Here is an 18386-nt window from a genome sequence, read left to right as displayed (position 1 = left end):
GCTTTCTAGTTTGTATTCCCTATTCTTTAATGTATTTGTGTGCCCACGGGGCAGGACAGGTACCTTATACCACGAAATCAAACAAATAGGACTGTTCATAAACTTAAACTGGATTACACAATATTATTCACCTGAGACATCTGGCTGTTCCTCTTGTGTGCGTTTTTCCGACTGCTGTGACTGCTTCTCTTGAGGTGGCCAGTCTTTCTGCTGCTCCTGCATCACAGGTTGCTCATCCGGCTTCTGCAACTGATCTTCACCTGATTTCTGCTCGGCCTGCTGCACGGACGGTCGGTCATCTGATTTCTGCAATTGATGTTGTCCTTTAGGTTCGCTTTCTATCTCAAACTGCTGTTTCTGTAATTGCTCTGACTTCTCTTTCTGAAATGATTCCATCCCCAACTGTTCACCCTCCTGCAGTTCGGTGGTATGCCTCTCTGACTGCTCAACCTGGTTCTGCAGTTCTCCCTCTTTGCCTGCATTGGTCTCCAACTGCTTTGTCAGTCTTTGCACGGAACCCTCATTTTCCAAGATATTTTCCTGTTGTGCCAAGCTCCCAGGCTGCTCATCCTCTTTTGAATGTGGTTGTGACTCGTTCCATGTTTCCAGCTGTTTTTCCTTCTCTGTGTGTTTTTGGTGCTGCAGCGTATGTTCCCATATTTGTGGCTGCTCATTCTGCTTTAGAGGTTGCTCATTCTGGGTCTGATTTATCTCATCTGTCTGTTGCCTTGGCGGCATGGCTTGCTGCACTTCCATGCCGGACTGCTTTTCATGCAGATGAACAACTGTTGGCTGCAGTCTGCTGTTCTGTCCTTTTTGTGGTGCTAGCTCCACTGTCTGTTGCAGCAGTGGAGCTGCTAGCTGTAGTTCAAACTGAGGTTCCTGTGGCTGCGATCGATTTTCTTGGTATCCACCTTTTGTTGGTGTCTCTTGGAACTGCAGTTGTCCGATTTCTTTCTTCTGCTGTGACTGTTCTTGTTGTTGTGGCAAACAATCTACTGCTTTGGGTTGCTTTTGACTTTGCTCTTTCAACAGCAGGACCTTACTTTCCTGTGCACTGATATGCTGGTGTTCAGTCTGATTTTCAGCCTCCTCCAACTGCTCTTTTTGTGGCATCTGCACTGCTGTCTGCTCTAAATGCAGCTCATGACATGCATCAGTGTCCATATGCTGTAACCTCTCCTCTTGCCCATGCTCTTCCAATTGCTGTGACTGCAATTCTTGCTGCATTTGTTCTGTACACAGTTGAGGCAACTCAGGTTGTTGCTCTTGCTTTTCTGGCTGCGTTTTTTGCTTCGCCTGCACAATCAATTGCTGCGGCTGCTCAGATTGTGATAACTTAACCTCCAGCGGCCGTGACTGCTTAGATTGCTGTACCTGTTCAGTTTGCTGCTGTACCTCCAGCAGCACTGGGTGCTCATTTTGCTGCCTCCTCTGAACTTCCAGCTGTTGCAAATTCTCACTTTGAAGCTCTTGTACATCGAACTGCTGGACCTGCTCAGACTGCTGCACCTGTACCTCATGTTGCTGTAATTGTGTGTCTTGCGGATGTTCTTGAGTTTGCTTCTCCAGTACCTCTTCCAACAGAGCTGCCCTCTCCTCTAGCTCCTTGGACAGCTCTTCTAGTTGATATGCTTGCTCTTCTAGCTGTTTGGCTTGTTCCTTCAGCAGCTGTGCCTGCCCTTTCAGTTGCAGTGCCTGCTCTTTCATCTGTCGTGCCTGCTCCTCTTGTCGACATCTATATTCTTGTTTACGTTTCTGTAACTGCTCTGGGCTTTCATTTAGGTTTGACCCTTCCTGCTGATGTTGGGGCTCCTGGTCATCCTTTTGGAGAGGAAGGCCCTGTTGCTGTAGAAGCTCCACATCTTTTATTTGTAGCTGCAGAATTTCTTGATCTTCCTTTGCCTGTTCACATTCTCGTAGGTGTAGAGCTGTTTGATCTTCGACTGCCTGCTCCAAAGTATCCTGGTCTTCCATTAGCTCTTGTAGAAACTCTTGATCTTCCACTGGTTGCTCAACTTCCTTGCTATGTACATTATCTTTTTGCAGCTGTCCACGTGCCTGCTCTTTTTGCTCCTGTACAGTTCCCTGCTCCTTCTGGTGTACATGCAAATGGCCTTTCAGTTGTTGCACCTGCCACTTAGGCTGTAGAGGAACCTGGTCTGCCTGATGCTGGTCTAGTGCCAGGTCTGCCTTGTGTTGAGCAGAGAAATGGTCTTTCTTCTCCTGTGAAGAAACTAGGCCTGTTTTCTGCTGTAGCAGTACCTGGTCTCCTGGTTTCTTAAGAGGTACCCGGTTTGCCTTCTGCAGTACAGGCACATGGTCTTCTTGGTTTTGTAGAGTCACTGAGCTATTATGCTCTTCTACATGCATCGGTTCTTCTTCCTGTTGTATATGCACATGAAACTGGTCATTCTGTTGTTCTGCAAACACCAAGTCTTCCTGTCGCTGTACAGTAACTTGGCCTTTCTGTTGCATAGGCATCTGGTCTCGAGGCTCCTGGGCAGGCTCCTTGCTTTGCAGTTCTTGGTTCTGCAGCCCCTGTGTGGTCACCTGTTCTTTCAGCTGCTGGTCCTGCTGCCCCAGTGTGGGGACCTGTTCTTTCAGCTGCTGGTCCTGCAGCCCCAGTGTGGGGACCTGTTCTTTCAGCTGCTGGTCCTGCAGCCCCAGTGTGGGGACCTGTTCTTTCAGCTGCTGGTCCTGCAGCCCCAGTGTGGGGACCTGTTCTGTCAGCTGCTGGTCCTGCAGATCCTGAGAAGGCACCTGGTCTTTCACCTGCTCGGCAGGCACCTGGTCTTTCACCTGCTCGGCAGGCACCTGGTCTTTCACCTGCTCGGCAGGCACCTGGTCTTTCACCTGCTCGGCAGGCACCTGGTCTTTCACCTGCTCGGCAGGCACCTGGTCTTTCACCTGCTCGGCAGGCACCTGGACTTCCAGCTGCTCGGCAGGCACCTGGACTTTCAGCTGCTCGGCAGGCACCTGGACTTTCAGCCGCTCGGCAGGCAACTGGACTTTCAGCCGCTCAGCAGGCAACTGGACTTTCAGCCGCTCAGCAGGCAACTGGGCTTTCAGCCGCTCGGCAGGCAACTGGGCTTTCAGATGCTTAGCAGGCACCTGGCCTTTCAGCCGCTCGGCAGGCAACTGGACTTTCAGCCGCTCGGCAGGCAACTGGGCTTTCAGATGCTTAGCAGGCACCTGGCCTTTCAGACACTTGGCAGGCACCTGGCCTTCCAGACGCTCGGCAGGCACCTGGTCTTTCAGCTGCGCGGCAGGCACCTGGTCTTTCAGCTGACCTGCAGGCAACTGGCCTTCCAGCTGCCCGGCAGGCACCTGGCCTTCCAGCTGCTGATCCTGCAGCTCCTGAGAAGTCAACTGGTCTTTTTGTTGCTGGTCCTGCAGCTTCTGGGTGGGCACCTGTTCTTTCAGCTCCTGGTCTTTTTGTTGTTGGTCATGCAGCTCATCGGCAGCCACCTGGTCTTTTAGCTCCTGGGCAGGCATCTGGTCATTCAGCTGCTCGCCAGGCACCTGGTTTATCAGCTGCTCGCCAGGCACCTGGTCTTTCAGCTCCCCGCCAGGCACCTGGTCTTTCAGCTCCCCGCCAGGCACCTGGTCTTTCAGCTCCCGGGCAGGCACCTGGTCTTTCAGCTCCCGGGCAGGCACCTGGTCTTTCAGCTCCCGGGCAGGCACCTGGTCTTTCAGCTCCCGGGCAGGCACCTGGTCTTTCAGCTGCTCGGCAGGCACCTGGTCTTTCAGCTGCTCGGCAGGCACCTGGTCTTTCAGCTGCTCGGCAGGCACCTGGTCTTTCAGCTGCTCCGCAGGCACCTGGTCTTTCAGCTGCTCCGCAGGCACCTGGTCTTTCAGCTGCTCCGCAGGCACCTGGTCTTTCAGCTCCTGAGCAGGAAAATGGTCTTTCAGCTGCTCGGCAGGAAAATGGTCTTTCAGCTGCTCGGCAGGCACCTGGTCTTTCAGCTGCTCGGCAGGCACCTGGTCTTTCAGCTGCTCAGCCTGCAGCTCCTCAGCAGGCACCTGGTCTTTCAGTTGCTCAGCAGGCACCTGGTCTTTCAGCTGCTCAGCCTGCAGCTCCTCAGCAGGCACCTGGTCTTTCAGCTGCTCAGCCTGCAGCTCCTCAGCAGGCACCTGGTCTTTCACCTGCTCAGCAGGCACCTGGTCTTTCACCTGCTCAGCAGGCACCTGGTCTTTCAGCTGCTCAGCAGGCACCTGGTCTTTCAGCTGCTCAGCAGGCACCTGGTCTTTCAGCTGCTCAGCAGGCACCTGGTCTTTCAGCTGCTCAGCAGGCACCTGGTCTTTCAGCTGCCCAGCAGGCACCTGGTCTTTCAGCTGCTCAGCAGGCACCTGGTCTTTCAGCTGCTCAGCCTGCAGCTCCTCAGCAGGCACCGGGTCTTTCAGCTGCTCAGCCTGCAGCTCCTCAGCAGGCACCTGGTCTTTCACCTGCTCAGCAGGCACCTGGTCTTTCAGCTGCTCAGCAGGCACCTGGTCTTTCAGCTGCTCAGCAGGCACCTGGTCTTTCAGCTGCTCAGCAGGCACCTGGTCTTTCAGCTGCTCAGCAGGCACCTGGTCTTTCAGCTGCTCAGCAGGCACCTGGTCTTTCAGCTGCCCAGCAGGCACCTGGTCTTTCAGCTGCTCAGCAGGCACCTGGTCTTTCAGCTGCTCAGCAGGCACCTGGTCTTTCAGCACCTCAGCAGGCACCTGGTCTTTCAGCACCTCAGCAGGCACCTGGTCTTTCAGCTCCTCAGCAGGCACCTGGTCTTTCAGCTCCTCAGCAGGCACCTGGTCTTTCAGCTCCTCAGCAGGCACCTGGTCTTTCAGCTCCTCAGCAGGCACCTGGTCTTTCAGCTGCTGATCCTGCAGCTCCTGAGCAGACACCTGGTCTTTCAGCTCCTGGTCCTGCAGCTCCCGTACAGGCAGCTGATCCTTCAGTTCTTGTTCCTGCAGTTCCTGTGAGGGGACTTGGTTTTTCCGTTCCTGTGTGGGCACCTTGTCTTTTAGTTCCTGCAGCTCCTGTGTGGGCATATGGCAGTTTAGCTCCTCTGCAGGAATGGGTCCTTGGAGCTCCAGGTTTTGTAACTTTAGGGTGGGCACATGGTAGTGCAGCTCCTGGGCGGGCAGATGGCCTTGCAGCTCCTGGGCGGGCAGATGGCCTTGCAGCTCCTGGGCGGGCAGATGGCCTTGCAGCTCCTGGGCGGGCAGATGGCCTTGCAGCTCCTGGGCGGGCAGATGGCCTTGCAGCTCCTGGGCGGGCAGATGGCCTTGCAGCTCCTGGGCGGGCAGATGGCCTTGCAGCTCCTGGGCGGGCAGATGGCCTTGCCGCTCCTGGGCGGGCAGATGGCCTTGCAGCTCCTGGGCGGGCAGATGGCCTTGCAGCTCCTGGGCGGGCAGATGGCCTTGCAGCTCCTGGGCGGGCAGATGGCCTTGCAGCTCCTGGGCGGGCAGATGGCCTTGCAGCTCCTGGGCGGGCAGATGGCCTTGCAGCTCCTGGGCGGGCAGATGGCCTTGCAGCTCCTGGGCGGGCAGATGGCCTTGCAGCTCCTGGGCGGGTACTTGGTCTTGCAGCTCCTGGGCGGGTACTTGGTCTTGCAGCTCCTGGGCGGGTACTTGGTCTTGCAGCTTCTGGGTGGGCGCCTGCTCTTGCAGCTCCTGGTCTTTCAGCACCTGATGTTTCAGTTCTTGCTCCTCCAGCTTTTTTGCAGGCACCTGGTTTTGCAGCTCCTGGCCTTCCAGGTCCTGAGTTGGTATCTGGTCTTTCAGGTCCTGTTCGGGCTCCTGCTCTTGCAGCTCCTGCACGGGCACCTGGCTTTGTGGCTCTCGGTCTGGTAAGTGCTGTGCAGACTCTTGCTTTTTCAACTGCTCTGCTGCCACCTTGTCTATCAGCTGCTGTGCAGGTTCCTGGTCTTTCTGCTGCTGGACATGTACAACGTGTTTCTGCTGTAGCAACGCCTGATCTTGCTGCTGAAGGACAGGTTCCTGTTCTTTCTGATGATGGACAGGCAGCTTGTCTTTCTGTTGTTCAGTTGATACCTCTTCTTTCTGCTCTGGTACAGACCCCTGGATTTTCAGTTGTCTGGGCTCTAGGTGTTTTAGTTCATGTGCAGGCAACTGTTCTATCTTCTCCTGTACATTCATAGGGTCTTGGTGCTGTTGTAGTTCTGCACTGTCCTGCTTTTGTAAACATACATCATCTTTCTGCTGTGCTATATGATCCTGGGCCTTGCGCTGCTGTATGGATAACTGGTCCTTCCTCTGTACTTGCATCTGGTCTTTCTGCTTCTCTATCGGCACCTGGGCTTTATGTTGCTGTTCTTCTATCTGTTCATGCACCCGTGTTTCGTGCTGCAGTGGCTCCACCTTATCTTTAATGATGAGCATCGGCTCCTTCTGGGTCGGGGCCTGCACCTGGTTAGTCTGCTGCAGGGCGTGTCCCTTATCAGCCTCCTGCAGGACATTCACCTGGTCTTTCTGATGCATATCTTTCACTAGACCTTTCTGCTGAGGTGCCTGCACCTGAACACACACATGGTCCTGCTGCTCCACGTGCACAGGATCCTTTTGCTGTTCATGCATTTTATCTTGAAGCAGCTTTACCTGCACCTGATTGGTCCTTTGCAAAGTATAGTCCTTCTGCTGGGGTAATTGCACCGGGTGTTCCTGGTGTTGGTTCTGTTGCACAAGGCATTTCTGCAGCTTCTCCTGACGACACTGCTTGTCTGGCAGTTCATGTAGTTCTTTTTGCTGCTCATTCTGGTTAAGATTATGTTCCTTCAGTTTTTGTTGATATTCTGCCTCTTTCAGTTGATGCGCCTGTTCAAGTGGAGGTTGGTCAATATTGTGTATCTGCTCCTGCTCTTTGTGCTGAAGCCCCTGCTCCTCTTGCTGTATTATACATTCCTGAGCTTGTTCCTGATGCTCCTTCTCTGTTTGCTCATGTTGTGAAGCTTTGTGTTGATTTAGGCAATCATGCTTCTCATCCTGCAATTGGGGGGTTTGTGGTCCTAGCAGATTCTGCACTTCATGATGTTGCTTTTTTTTATCTCCCTGCAGTTCATGTCCCAGGTTTCTGGAAAGCTGTGTCACTCTTGCCTCTTGTCTCGGAAATGAATCATGTGCCACGGATGGATGTTCCTGATCAGGGTGCTCTTCCCTATCAGTTCTAGGAAACTGCGGATCCGCCAGATGGTGCCCCCCTTCTTTTGGATATTTGTGCTCTGATCTTAACTGTTCATCTCTATGCTGACGTTCTTGGCTCTGCTGCTCTCTTAGCTGCACTGGCTCATCCCTCTGATCGTTCTTTTCTCCGACCACATCAAGGCCTTGAAGACTGCTCCGATTTCCAGTTTTTCTGCCAGGTCCAGTCTTCCTTCTAACATTCTCAGTCGATGGTGGGATGAGACAACTGGTGAAGAGCTGCAAGAACACAAAAAAAATTGATTAGCCAATTAATCAATTGGAGCTTCCAAACCATCTTCCTCTTTTCTGATCATAGAACTTCTACTGGAAGTCCTCCTTCCTCTTAGACCACATTTTAGCCAATCATACTCAATTGCTCCTTGTGAAATCAATGCAAACAGGTAGTCCCACAGAGTTGGAGTCAACCCCACTTATTCTCCTATCAGGCACCAACAGGCTCTTCTCCAATTCACGCTTTCACAAAACTTCACACCCCAGACTTTGGTGATGAGAAGTCCGGATAAACAAGTGCTTAAAAGAACCAGAAAATCAATTATAAGAAGCACCTTGCAAGTACTGCTAGGTTTGATCCACATCCTCCAAAATGTAAGGGACGCTTAGCAGCATCAAATATAATTTCCTAGAGCTGCCTCCCAAACGCAGCATCTGGTCTTAAATTCACATCTATCATACAGTCATTGAAACATAAATAAGAGCAGCCTGAGTAATGGCTTTACTAATATCACAATGTCCATGGTTATAGTAGGCAAATGAAGCAGATGTGGCCCTCGTCATAAAGACATGCTTATACTCTAGTGGAGGAACACATTTGCATTAGTATCTTTTATAATGCACAACATGACCTATTGTGTAATCTGAACTTTAGCTGTGTAGTTAACATTTTAGTCATACAAATGCTTTAGGGGGAAAAGGTTACAAATTACATTATCTCTTTGCAAACAAATATAATGCTCTTTAGAAAACAGTGATCACAACCCACTTGCACACCAGCCAGAGGTATAGAAATGCCCCTGGGTGCCCTGGGATCAAAACACTTACAAGTCAGAACTGATAAAGTCAATTCAAATTCAACTGAGGTCTTTAAACTACAGGAGCCCATTCGAAAACCAAAGCTCAGCAGTTGAGATGCTTGAAAGGACATTATCCTGGGATGTGAAAAGGACTCACCTTTTGTGAAAGAGTCCCAAACAAACTGTGAGCCATCTGTTCTTGGACCTTTTTTCTTGTGGAGGGATCATGGGCAGTTTGTTCAATTTACATTTGATTTTAGCATAGCCTCAGATGGTTGTAGACTAGCTTATTCTGGAAATGGGTGTTTCAGAGATGGATGAAGCTAGTATAAGGTTTGTTCTGGCCACTAAGAAGAAAATATGTCCCCCAAAGCAGAAGGCAACTCAAAGTAGGCATGCACAGTATGACCAAGCACCAATACCGCATGGTATTTAAAACAGGAACCAGGATCAGTTGGTACCCTTGTTTTTCAATAGAGTGGATCAAAACACATAGTAATCTGTCACTCCAGTCCAACAAGAGTGCATTTATTAAGGATCACTTCCCTATAGCCCACCGAGAATCATACCAATGGTGGTCTCCAAAGCAAAGGTGTACGTTTCGGTCTCTTATCAACATAATCAGCAAATGAGGAGACACCTTGATATAGTCCCCATTTGAAAAGGCACATGGGTCAACATGTTATGGATGCCGTTTTGGCACCAGAAAGTATCTCCGATTTACTTGCTAGCCACAAGAATTCCTTATTAAGATTACTCCCAATGCCGCAGTGCCCGGAGCCAAAATGTGCTGAGTGTCACCTTGCTTTTTGAACATAATACATCAGTGGTCTCTTCGTAAAGAAAAAAGCCTTCCTGCCCTGTACTGTTGGATCAAAGTCATTCAGGGCTAAATTGATGTATTTAAACTGCAGGACATTTATGTGCATGATTGATCTGTTGTTAACTACAAGTTTATAATACGTATGGTGCGTGGCCCAACTATCTAAGTACAGAAGAATTTGTCATTACAAACACTTTTATAGAGGTTGAGAAGAGACTTCCACCAGGAAATTTAACCCAGAGGCATAACATTTAAGGTTCAAGAATATCTCATCGGAAGTCTGGACAAACTCTGGTAAGACATCTTTCTCCTAATCCGAAAGGTTACACCACATGCAATACATACAGGGGATCTTCAGCTTGGCCAAGGGAACCACCAGCATACAGCACACCATAAGACCAAGATATCCTGAAAATACCAAGACAGTGGATGGATAGTTAAAATGTCAAAAGGTACATTTAAAGTAACTTTCCAGAGGAAGGACAATTTAACTAAGCCATGTGTCGATAACTTCTTCTATGGAATAGAACTGAATGTGCTGGAGGAAGTAAAAGTTGAAATAACCTCTTTAACAGGCCCTGGGTGATGAGCAGGCATGTCCAGCCAGTCAATCAAATTAATATACACAAAACACTGTGGAAGAGGTGTGGCGCAGCGGCCAGCGTGCCTGACTCCGGACCACGGGGTTCACGGTTCCACCTCCGGTGCAGACAGCAGGTTAGCCCAGCACCATGTGACTCTGGGCAATAGCTCACTTAATCTTCCCGACGGCCCCCAGCGCCGGAACACCTCTCCGGAGGTAGCTGTGCGCTTTACAAATGCTGGTATTTAAACATTCTGCTGACACACACCAGAGGCCCCTACAGTCATGGCCTTGGTAAAATAAAAATCTGTGAGTCAAGCTCAATGCAAATGGGAGAGTTAAGTACTTGTAGCAAGTGACACCAGCAAGAAGCCTTTACTACTTCAACTGATGCTCAGAGCTCTAGAAGCAAGAGTTCTTAATGCCATCTGGACAGAGCAGTACATCTCCAGCACTCCCCCGCCACCCTCACTACCCACACCCAACTAGAAAGGCACCAGCATAATCATATCAATGTACACTCGGAGTAGAGATAAAATGAAGAGGTGTAAGGTCAATCAATGATTGCGCACAGGTCGCTAGTCTTCATGCCTACTGCAAATATTTGACTTCAGGCTAAATCTTTGCATAAATGAGTACATTCTAGCGGATGAGCTTACATGGCCGAAGAAGAGCTGGTGCTCAATCTTATTCAAGACAAAGCTAGATATATAAACAACTCCAGAACTGCAAAACGTATACTTGAGAATTAAAACAAACCCTTCACCGATAGCACTGCACATACCACAAATAATGAACTCATAAAAAAGTTTACATTTTAATGACATTTTAACACGCATGGCCCATAGAAACTACATTCATCATCACAAACGTTGTGTGACTGATAAGAAATTAATTTTTAACAAAAGTAAAAACCAACTGCTTTCTTTTATAAGTTTCACCAGTACATATCAAAGCTAGAGTGCCAATTGGTGACCAGAGACAATTTTCATTAGACCGCCTAGAGAGACCCACAAGCTTCAGATTTACTAGTTTATATCCTTAAAGTAGGGACCACAATCTCTCTGATAGACAGAGCACCGGCTCAGCAAATGACTATTGCACGCAAGATTTCTCAATTAACTAAACAAAGCCATTGTTTCAGTAAGTTTTAAACAAGCATTTGCAACGCAATAGGTCTCGCATTAGGAAAGTTTGAGCTATTGGTATTGCAAATGACAAATTTTTATTTATGTGTTGGTTTTGAAAATGGCGAAATTAATAGCTTTGTCATTTACAATGCCAATAGTTACAACTTTTGCAAATGTGACACCTATAGCATTTGTAATGCAATATGTGTTGTATCAGTGGTCAAAAGAAGTCGTTTTGCCCCGGCACATGGAGGACCACAGAGTTATTGGATGGAGAGTGTTATTTCATGAGATTCTTTGTGATATTCCCGTCAATCACACAGACTTCTGCATAAATCAACAAAAACTAATGTACAGCGGTCAATGAACCCAAATCAGTTCATTTAATGAGTAGGAACAATGTGCAAACAGCGCAGGTTCACTACACCATTCCAGTTCAGCCAATAGACCGAGGGAGCACTTTCTGAAAATAGGTTTGAAAGTCTAGATTTTTCTCTGCAAAATGATCCTGTTCACCATTATTTGGTAAATCGGGACCTTTCAAGGTACCGTTTGAGTGCTATGTAGCTTCTTTCAAAAGTTCTTTAAACATGAATAATTTTCCTGACCCACATCTTTCGGGCTCTGTTCACAATGTTTTAATTGAAAGCATACTGCAGTAGTGGCTGATGAGTCGGTGAAACGCCGCTGATGAAATGTCAGTCAGTGTATGTAACAACCGCAGCCCGGTTGGTCCCTTTCCTGCGTGTATGATGTTTGCGGGGTGCTTGTGGGCTCTCTTGTACCATCCACAGCCGCCTTTGGTCTATTGGTGCATTCTTCTCAATGAAGGCCGCACACTAATTAAAATACATCCGTGACGTCTTCTAGTGTACATTTTAGAGCTGCCGGTCCTCAATCATTGGTATCTGTTTAGGTGTAACTCGAATCATGCGGATATGGTAGTCGGCAGGGAGGACGGATATTTTACACCTATGAGGCATGCGTAACGTGGTGCTGTATTGTGCTGGCAAGCAGTGCCATCTCTGCCGGGATGAGGTCACTTTGGAAGCGGCGCCTGCCAAGAGAAGCTCTCCTGCGCGTTGCATGTTTGTGACCTAGATTGGCGGATGCCAGAGTAAGAGCCACACTCTCCAGAGAGAGACAGAAGCGCCTCTGGCAGGGTGCAGCGACCTTTCCTAACCACTTTACTGCACAAAAGTAAGACAATTCTAAACTCATCTAATTTTAAGAACATCACTCCGTAGCTCTGATCATAATAACGTAGAACTCAAAGTCAGCCCTGCGGTGATGTCACAGTAACCGGTGCGAACGCAGCACAACTCAGAGCTGCAAATGATTTTCCTTACAGTGAATTGCAAATAAAATCTATGTTGAGTCAAATTTAAAGTAATTGCACGTCATGCAATGTTAAGAATGTGAGTCACGTTCTGTGCTTTTATTATTACTAAAGGCAGTGCCCTCTCATGACGACATTTACTATGCTAATTGGTACTTATAAGAATATTAAAAAAGAAGAAATCGTTGCCTTTCCGGAATCTACACACTCACAGTCTCCTTGTTACAAGCCCCTCTGAGTCTCCAGGAAAGGCAATCACTGTGCAGCGACCACCGACCTGCAGCTGCTCTTTTGATGGAAAGGTGCCCCAGGACCGGACGACTGCAAAATAAAAAACAAGCAAACTCACCGCCGCAGCCCGGCTTCAACAGGAAGCCAGGCAACCTTTGTTGGGACGAGGGCGGGGCCGGACACGCGACCGGAGCTTCCCAGGAGGCAGGCTGCAGTGGCTGGCGCATGGCTCCGGTGCAGAGAGAGGAGAGCCCTGCGTGCAGCCGGCGTCCGCCCGGGAAGCCAAGGAGCGGAGTGCCGGTGTCCCTGTGCCCGTATTACGTCGGAGTGAGCAGCCCCGGAGCGGGACGAGTAGAAGTCCGGGTGAGTGGGGCTCCGTGCTTGCGTGTCTGTGTGTATGCAGGGGGGAGGGTGGAGTGGGAAGGGGGAAGGGGAGGGGGGGCAGCGTGTGTGTGTGTGTGTGTGTGTGTGTGTGTGTGTGTGTGTGTGTGTGTGTGTGTGTGTGTGTGTGTGCGCGCGCCTGTGTGTGTGTGCGTGCATGCAGAGGGGTGGGGGCTGGCTGTGTGCGAGCAGGGGCTGTGAGTTGATCTGCGCAAGCGCGGCTCAGACGCGCGCTCCCGCGGTCAAAACCGAGACTGCAAAAGCGCGCGTCTGAGTCGTGTCCACTCTCCTAAATACGGGCCACATTAGGTCTGAAGCAGACACTCTCAATGCTCACGCATTGAGAGTACGTCTGCTCGACCTAAAAAGTAGTCTTTTGTAATAAATGGGGTTCCTAAACATCTCAGAGCAATTGCTCTTCCTTTTTGACAGACAACTGACAGAAGATGCTCCCGAATGTTATACCAGTTTATATTTCCTATAGCTGAATAAACATTTACAAAGTGAGGTGACATTAGATCCAAAAACTCCCATACATCTCTGAATAGGCAGTGGGAGTTGGAAAAACGCATAGGTGAATTTAGAGATCTAGGTGCTATAGCCCAACTGAGAATCCCTGCTACACTCAGAGTAATGCATAATAACAAAATGTACAAAATTAGAAAGTTAAAGGAAGCAGACGAGCTGATTGAGAGCATCAAGAAGGGTGATGCCCCCAAAACAGGTTAAAATCTTGACCACATTTAACATTCTTTTGCTCCACCTCTATCTCTCATGAGCCATTGTTTTCATTTAGTTTGACCATTTATTAGTTTGCCCGCACTTTTGTCTCTGATAGACGAACCCAGGGAGCGCTCCAAGGACACAATGTCCACAAGGATGTATGGGAGAGTTCTCCAAGGGGGGAGAAGGTGAGGAAGGTGGGGAGCATTGGGTGGAGAGTAGAAAGGGAATAAATAAAAAGAATCCCCAGGGACCCCAGACACTGCAACTACAGATCGAGGTCAGGGTTCTCTCCCTTTTCCTGTCCAAAACAGATTCATATATGGGCTTAAATGTTAAAGGCAAAATAGTGGCAATTCAAATTATTTTTATGGAATGTAGGACAAGATGCTTACCTTAGGTAGCGCCTTATCTAGTAAAGACATGATCTAGCCCCAGATTCCTTACATTAGAATTTCCCAGGCGTCAGGCTGGATCCAGGAGACTTTGGCTCGAGCAATACCCTTGCGTGCCATTAGGTAATAACGAAGAAGTCCAATCACTATTTTTCCATAAAAAGATTACATTTATTTCTTAAGAGCACAAGACCCCACAGCGCAGTCCTGCCAGGCACAGCTCCAATTGACTGCCTCACATCACATTCCCACTCCAAAGATGACATCATGGAACATTGTGCGTCATAAGGAATTGTGCAGCCTCAGCATGGCCAAGGCTGCCTTCGCACATTATAGCACATCTCCCTATCTTGGGAAATAAAGAAGGAGTAGTTTCTTACCTATAACTCCAGTTCTCTTGTAGGATATTTCAGTGATAGTCATAATCATGTGAATAATCCTGCCCATGTGCGTGTACCCCGGAGCACTTCATTAGATATATATTCGTTAGTTGTCATCTTCTGCCTTTCTTCAGGAAGGCCTGCATAGACACTCAAGAGAAAAAAAGACAATGTAGCCTAAGCAACTAGGCTACATTGGCCATTACTTAATCTTGAAGTGAAAAAAGATAGCCAGTTTAACTTTTAAATTGAGCAATTTGCTGACTTTTACACATAGGAAACTCCCCTTTACAAAACACCTCTTTCATGACAGAGATGAAAAGGATTGGACAGCATAGCCCCCATAGGCTGCCATTCAGTGTCTGCAAATGGATACCGTGCCTTTAAGAGTCACCAGAGACCCCTGGTATGCCATGATGCAGAGTCAGAGGCAGTTACTTTCAGTTCTTTTTGAAGGCATAAAGAAGCAGAGTCTGCTGAGTCTTGGGTACGTCTGTGTCTGCCACCGGGGAGGTAAGCGGGTTGCTTAGGACTATCTCGGAAATACCCCTACAAGAGAACTGGAGTTACAGGTAAGAAACTACTCCTTCTCTTGTAGGGGATTTCCGTGTATAGACAATCATGTGAATAGACTAGCAAGCCCATCCCAAAGCCACTCTCCAGCGGTGGAAGAAACAGAGAACAACCGCACTATTGTGCAAATAGACTTCGAAGTAAAGCCTGCCCAACCTGTGCATCTGCTCTAGCATCAGTGTCTAGGCAGTAGTGCTTAGTAAATATATGGACTGACTTCCAAGTGGCCGCCTAACAGATTTCCGAAATAGGTACATTACGAAGTAAAGCCGCAGTAGCTGCTTTACCTCTGGTAGAGTGAGCCCTAGGCTTACTAACCAGAGTTTTGTTGGCTTTCTGATAACACAGTTGAATACAGGAAACAATCCACCTTAAAATGGATTGTTTGGAGGTAGCTAGACCAGTTCGGACCGAGCCATAGTTTACAAATAACTGGTCTGATCTATGGATATCCTTAGTCTTGTCCAAACAGAACTTCAAGACCCTCCTAACGTCAAGGGAATGAAGCGACCTCTCAGCAGGAGTAGAGGGATTCTGAAAAAATGTAGGCAATGTAATAGTTTGGTTCACATGAAACTCTGAAACAACTTTGGGGAGGAATTTAGGCTGAGTCCTCATAACTACCTTAGAGGAATGAAAGACTGTATAAGGCTCTTTACGACATAAGGCCTAAAGTTCCAAGCCTGCGGGCAGAAGTTATGGCCATAAGGAAAGCCGTCTTCCAAGGCAGAGGCTGAAGAGAAGCCTTATGAATGGGTTCAAACGGTTACCTCATCAGTCGTGAAAGGATCACATTGAGCTCCCAAGGAGGCGAAGGACGCCCAATGGGAGGAAACACTTTCTTCTATCCTTCTATCCTTTAAGCAGTTAAAGCTGCCAAGTGAACTTTGATCGAATGAAACTGAAGGCCAGATTGAGCTAAGTGTAGCAACTAAGGAAAGATGACATCTTCCTTGCAGGAGGTAGGATCCACATTCTTTTATGTACACCAGATGCAAAATCTCTTCCATTTATATGCATAGGACGTGTGTGTAGATGGTCGTTTGGCCTCCTTCCATATCTCCAAACAGTCGCAAGGAAGATTCAAATGTCCGTACTGTACTAACTCAGGAGCCATGCCGCCAAATTCAACGACGACAGATTGGGGTGCACCATCTGTCCGCTGACATTCGTCAGACTTCCGGCCGGCATGAAGACGGAGATGTGGCAGGAGAGACCGGTGGAGTAGGTCTGTGTACCACCACTGACTGGGCCACTTCGGAGCAATAAGATCATCTTGGCCTGTGACTGCGAGAGCTTGATCAGTACTGTCGGGATCAGGGGAATTGGCGGAAAAGCAATGAGAAAGCCGCCTGACCAGTTGATCCATAGTGTATGCAACAGAGTCCTTGGTTGGTAAAACCTGGAGGCGAAGTCGCCGCATTTGCTGTTTTCCACGGTAGCGAACAGATCGACCTCTGGAGTACGGCATCTTTCGAAGATGTCTCGCACCACTTTGTTGTTTAAGACCCATTCGTGATTTTCTTGAATGAGTCTGCTGAGCGCGTCTGCCTGAGCATTCTGAACACCTGGGAGGCGAGTTGCTGGGATGGTCAGGTTCCTGGCCAACAGCCAGTTCCAGATGTCCTGGGCTTTCCGAGATAACGCTTGAGATCTCAAGCCCCCCTGCTTGTTGAGGTAGAACATTGTGGTCGTAATGTCCGTCTATAAAAGCAGGGAATTGGTGTGAAACGACTGCTGGAAGGCTTTCAGCCCCAAAGGGACTGCTCGAAGTTCCAGGAAGTTGATGTGGTACTTGGTCTCTTTCCGGGACCACGTGCGCTGTATCTGAAGGTGGTCGAATGAGCACCCCGGCCATGGAGAGAAGCATCCGTCACTATGGTTTGCGTCAGTATCTCCTTGTGGAAGGGAATGCCCCCGGAAGATATTGCGTGGAGAACACTACCATCGGATGGACTGGAGAGCCTGCTGTGACAGCTGAATCCGGTCTTCCCAATCCCGCAGTTTCTGGTTCCACTGATCCTCCAGACATTCTTGCAGGGGTCACATATGGAGGCATGCGTTCGGAGTGAGAAAGATACAGGAGGCCATGGAGCCCAGGAGAGAAGACAACTTCCTCACCGTCGCGGAGGGCATGGTCATGAGAGCCTGAGCCTTCCGAAGGATCGATAAGCGTCTCTACTCCGAAGGACACACGTTTGCTGTGTGTGTATCGATCGTGGCTGCCAGGTACTGTAGACATTGGACGAAAGTCGAGACAGACTTTTTGAGGTAGATGTGGAGGCCCAAACAAAGTAGGAGATTGGAAGTCCGATTGCAATGCAGTTGCGCTTCCTGAGACGTAGCTGCCTTGATCAGCCAGTCGTCTAGATACAGGTAGACAAACTATTTGTTCTTCCTTAGATGTGAAGCAACAACGGCCATGCATTTGGAAAATGTAGGGGGCGCTGACTTCAGGCCAAAAGGCAGCATGGAGTATTGATAATGGTTGTTGGCCACCGTGAATCGCAGGAACATGCGATGCTTCCTCGCTATGGGCACGTGAAAATATGCGTCTTGCAGATCTATTGCGCATAGCCAGTCTTCCTGATGAAGTTGAGGGTAGATTTGATGCAAGGACAACATCCAAAACTTTTCTCTGAGAATCCATTTGTTGGCCTCTCGCAAGCAGAGGATGGGTCTGAACTCGTTCTGGTCTTTCTTGCGGACTAGAAAGAACCGAGAATACAGCCCTGTTTCTCTCTGTGCCAGAGAAACCGGTTCTACCGCCCTTTTCTGTAAGAGGGTGTGGCCTCCCTCTGCAACTCACGTAGCATGAGCCAGTTTGAGGAATCGACGGATGGCTTGTAAAACATAGGGAGTATACACTGCGAACAATATTCAGCACCCAATTGTCCAGAGTTATTTTCTGCCACTCTGTCAGAACATTTTGAATGCTTCCCCCCACCGGAGTGGGTAACGGAAGAGGGGGGAAGAAACCCTGCAGGGCTTGGAACCAGCAGGGGCTTTGGTTCCTTGTCCAGACCGTTGGTTGGATCGTCCTTGCGATTGGCGTTTCTGAAACGGCTGAAAAGACAGCTGAAACTGCTGTTGTTGGTTGGACTGACGGCCCTGAGATCGTTGTAACCTCTGGGAGAAATAACGCCGCTGAAAAGGCAGAAGGTTTTACGCTGTTATTTAGGATTCTCTAAACCTACAGCCTTCAAAGTCTCCATTTCAGTCTTCATGCGGGCCATCTCGTCATCTGCATGGGAGCCAAAGAGAGTCGTGCCAGAGAACGGTAGATTAGAAATGCACTGTTGCGCCTCCGGCTTCAGTGAAGTAAGAAGCCAAGCATGTCTCCTTAGAGCAATTCCATGGCAATACCCGTGGGCTGACAGGAGTGAAGTATCAGCTGCAGAGCTGATGTCTTGATTCGAAACCATCAGGCCCTCCTTCACCATCTCCTGAAAATCTTACCGCTTTTCCCTGGGTAGGAGATCCACAAATTATTGAAGCGACTCCCACAGGGATCGGTCATAACGGCCCAGCAAGGCAGTAGAGCTGGCCGTCTTCATGGATGTAGCCGCGGTGTTGCAAGCTTTTCTCCCCACTGAATCCAGATTTCGTCCTATC

At 49.0% G+C, this 18386-nt stretch overlaps 1 protein-coding gene across 2 annotated transcripts in view; it reads right to left on the bottom strand.

Moving 5' to 3' along the window:
* LOC147685146 (uncharacterized) overlaps positions 1-18386 on the bottom strand; it is a 693800-nt gene that overhangs the window by 446163 nt on the left and 229251 nt on the right. For both annotated transcript variants that reach the window (XM_086941067.1, XM_086941068.1), the window contains one exon: positions 132-7419. In XM_086941067.1, coding sequence (XP_086797193.1) covers positions 132-7419 — 7288 coding nt within the window. The remainder of the gene's footprint in view (positions 1-131; positions 7420-18386) is intronic.

This window comes from Lissotriton vulgaris, chromosome 10 (genome assembly GCF_964263255.1).
Source record: "Lissotriton vulgaris chromosome 10, aLisVul1.2, whole genome shotgun sequence".
Classification (NCBI taxonomy): Eukaryota; Metazoa; Chordata; class Amphibia; order Caudata; family Salamandridae; genus Lissotriton; species Lissotriton vulgaris.
The sequence above is the reverse complement of the archived record's forward strand: the minus strand, read 5'-3'. Positions and strand labels throughout refer to the sequence as shown.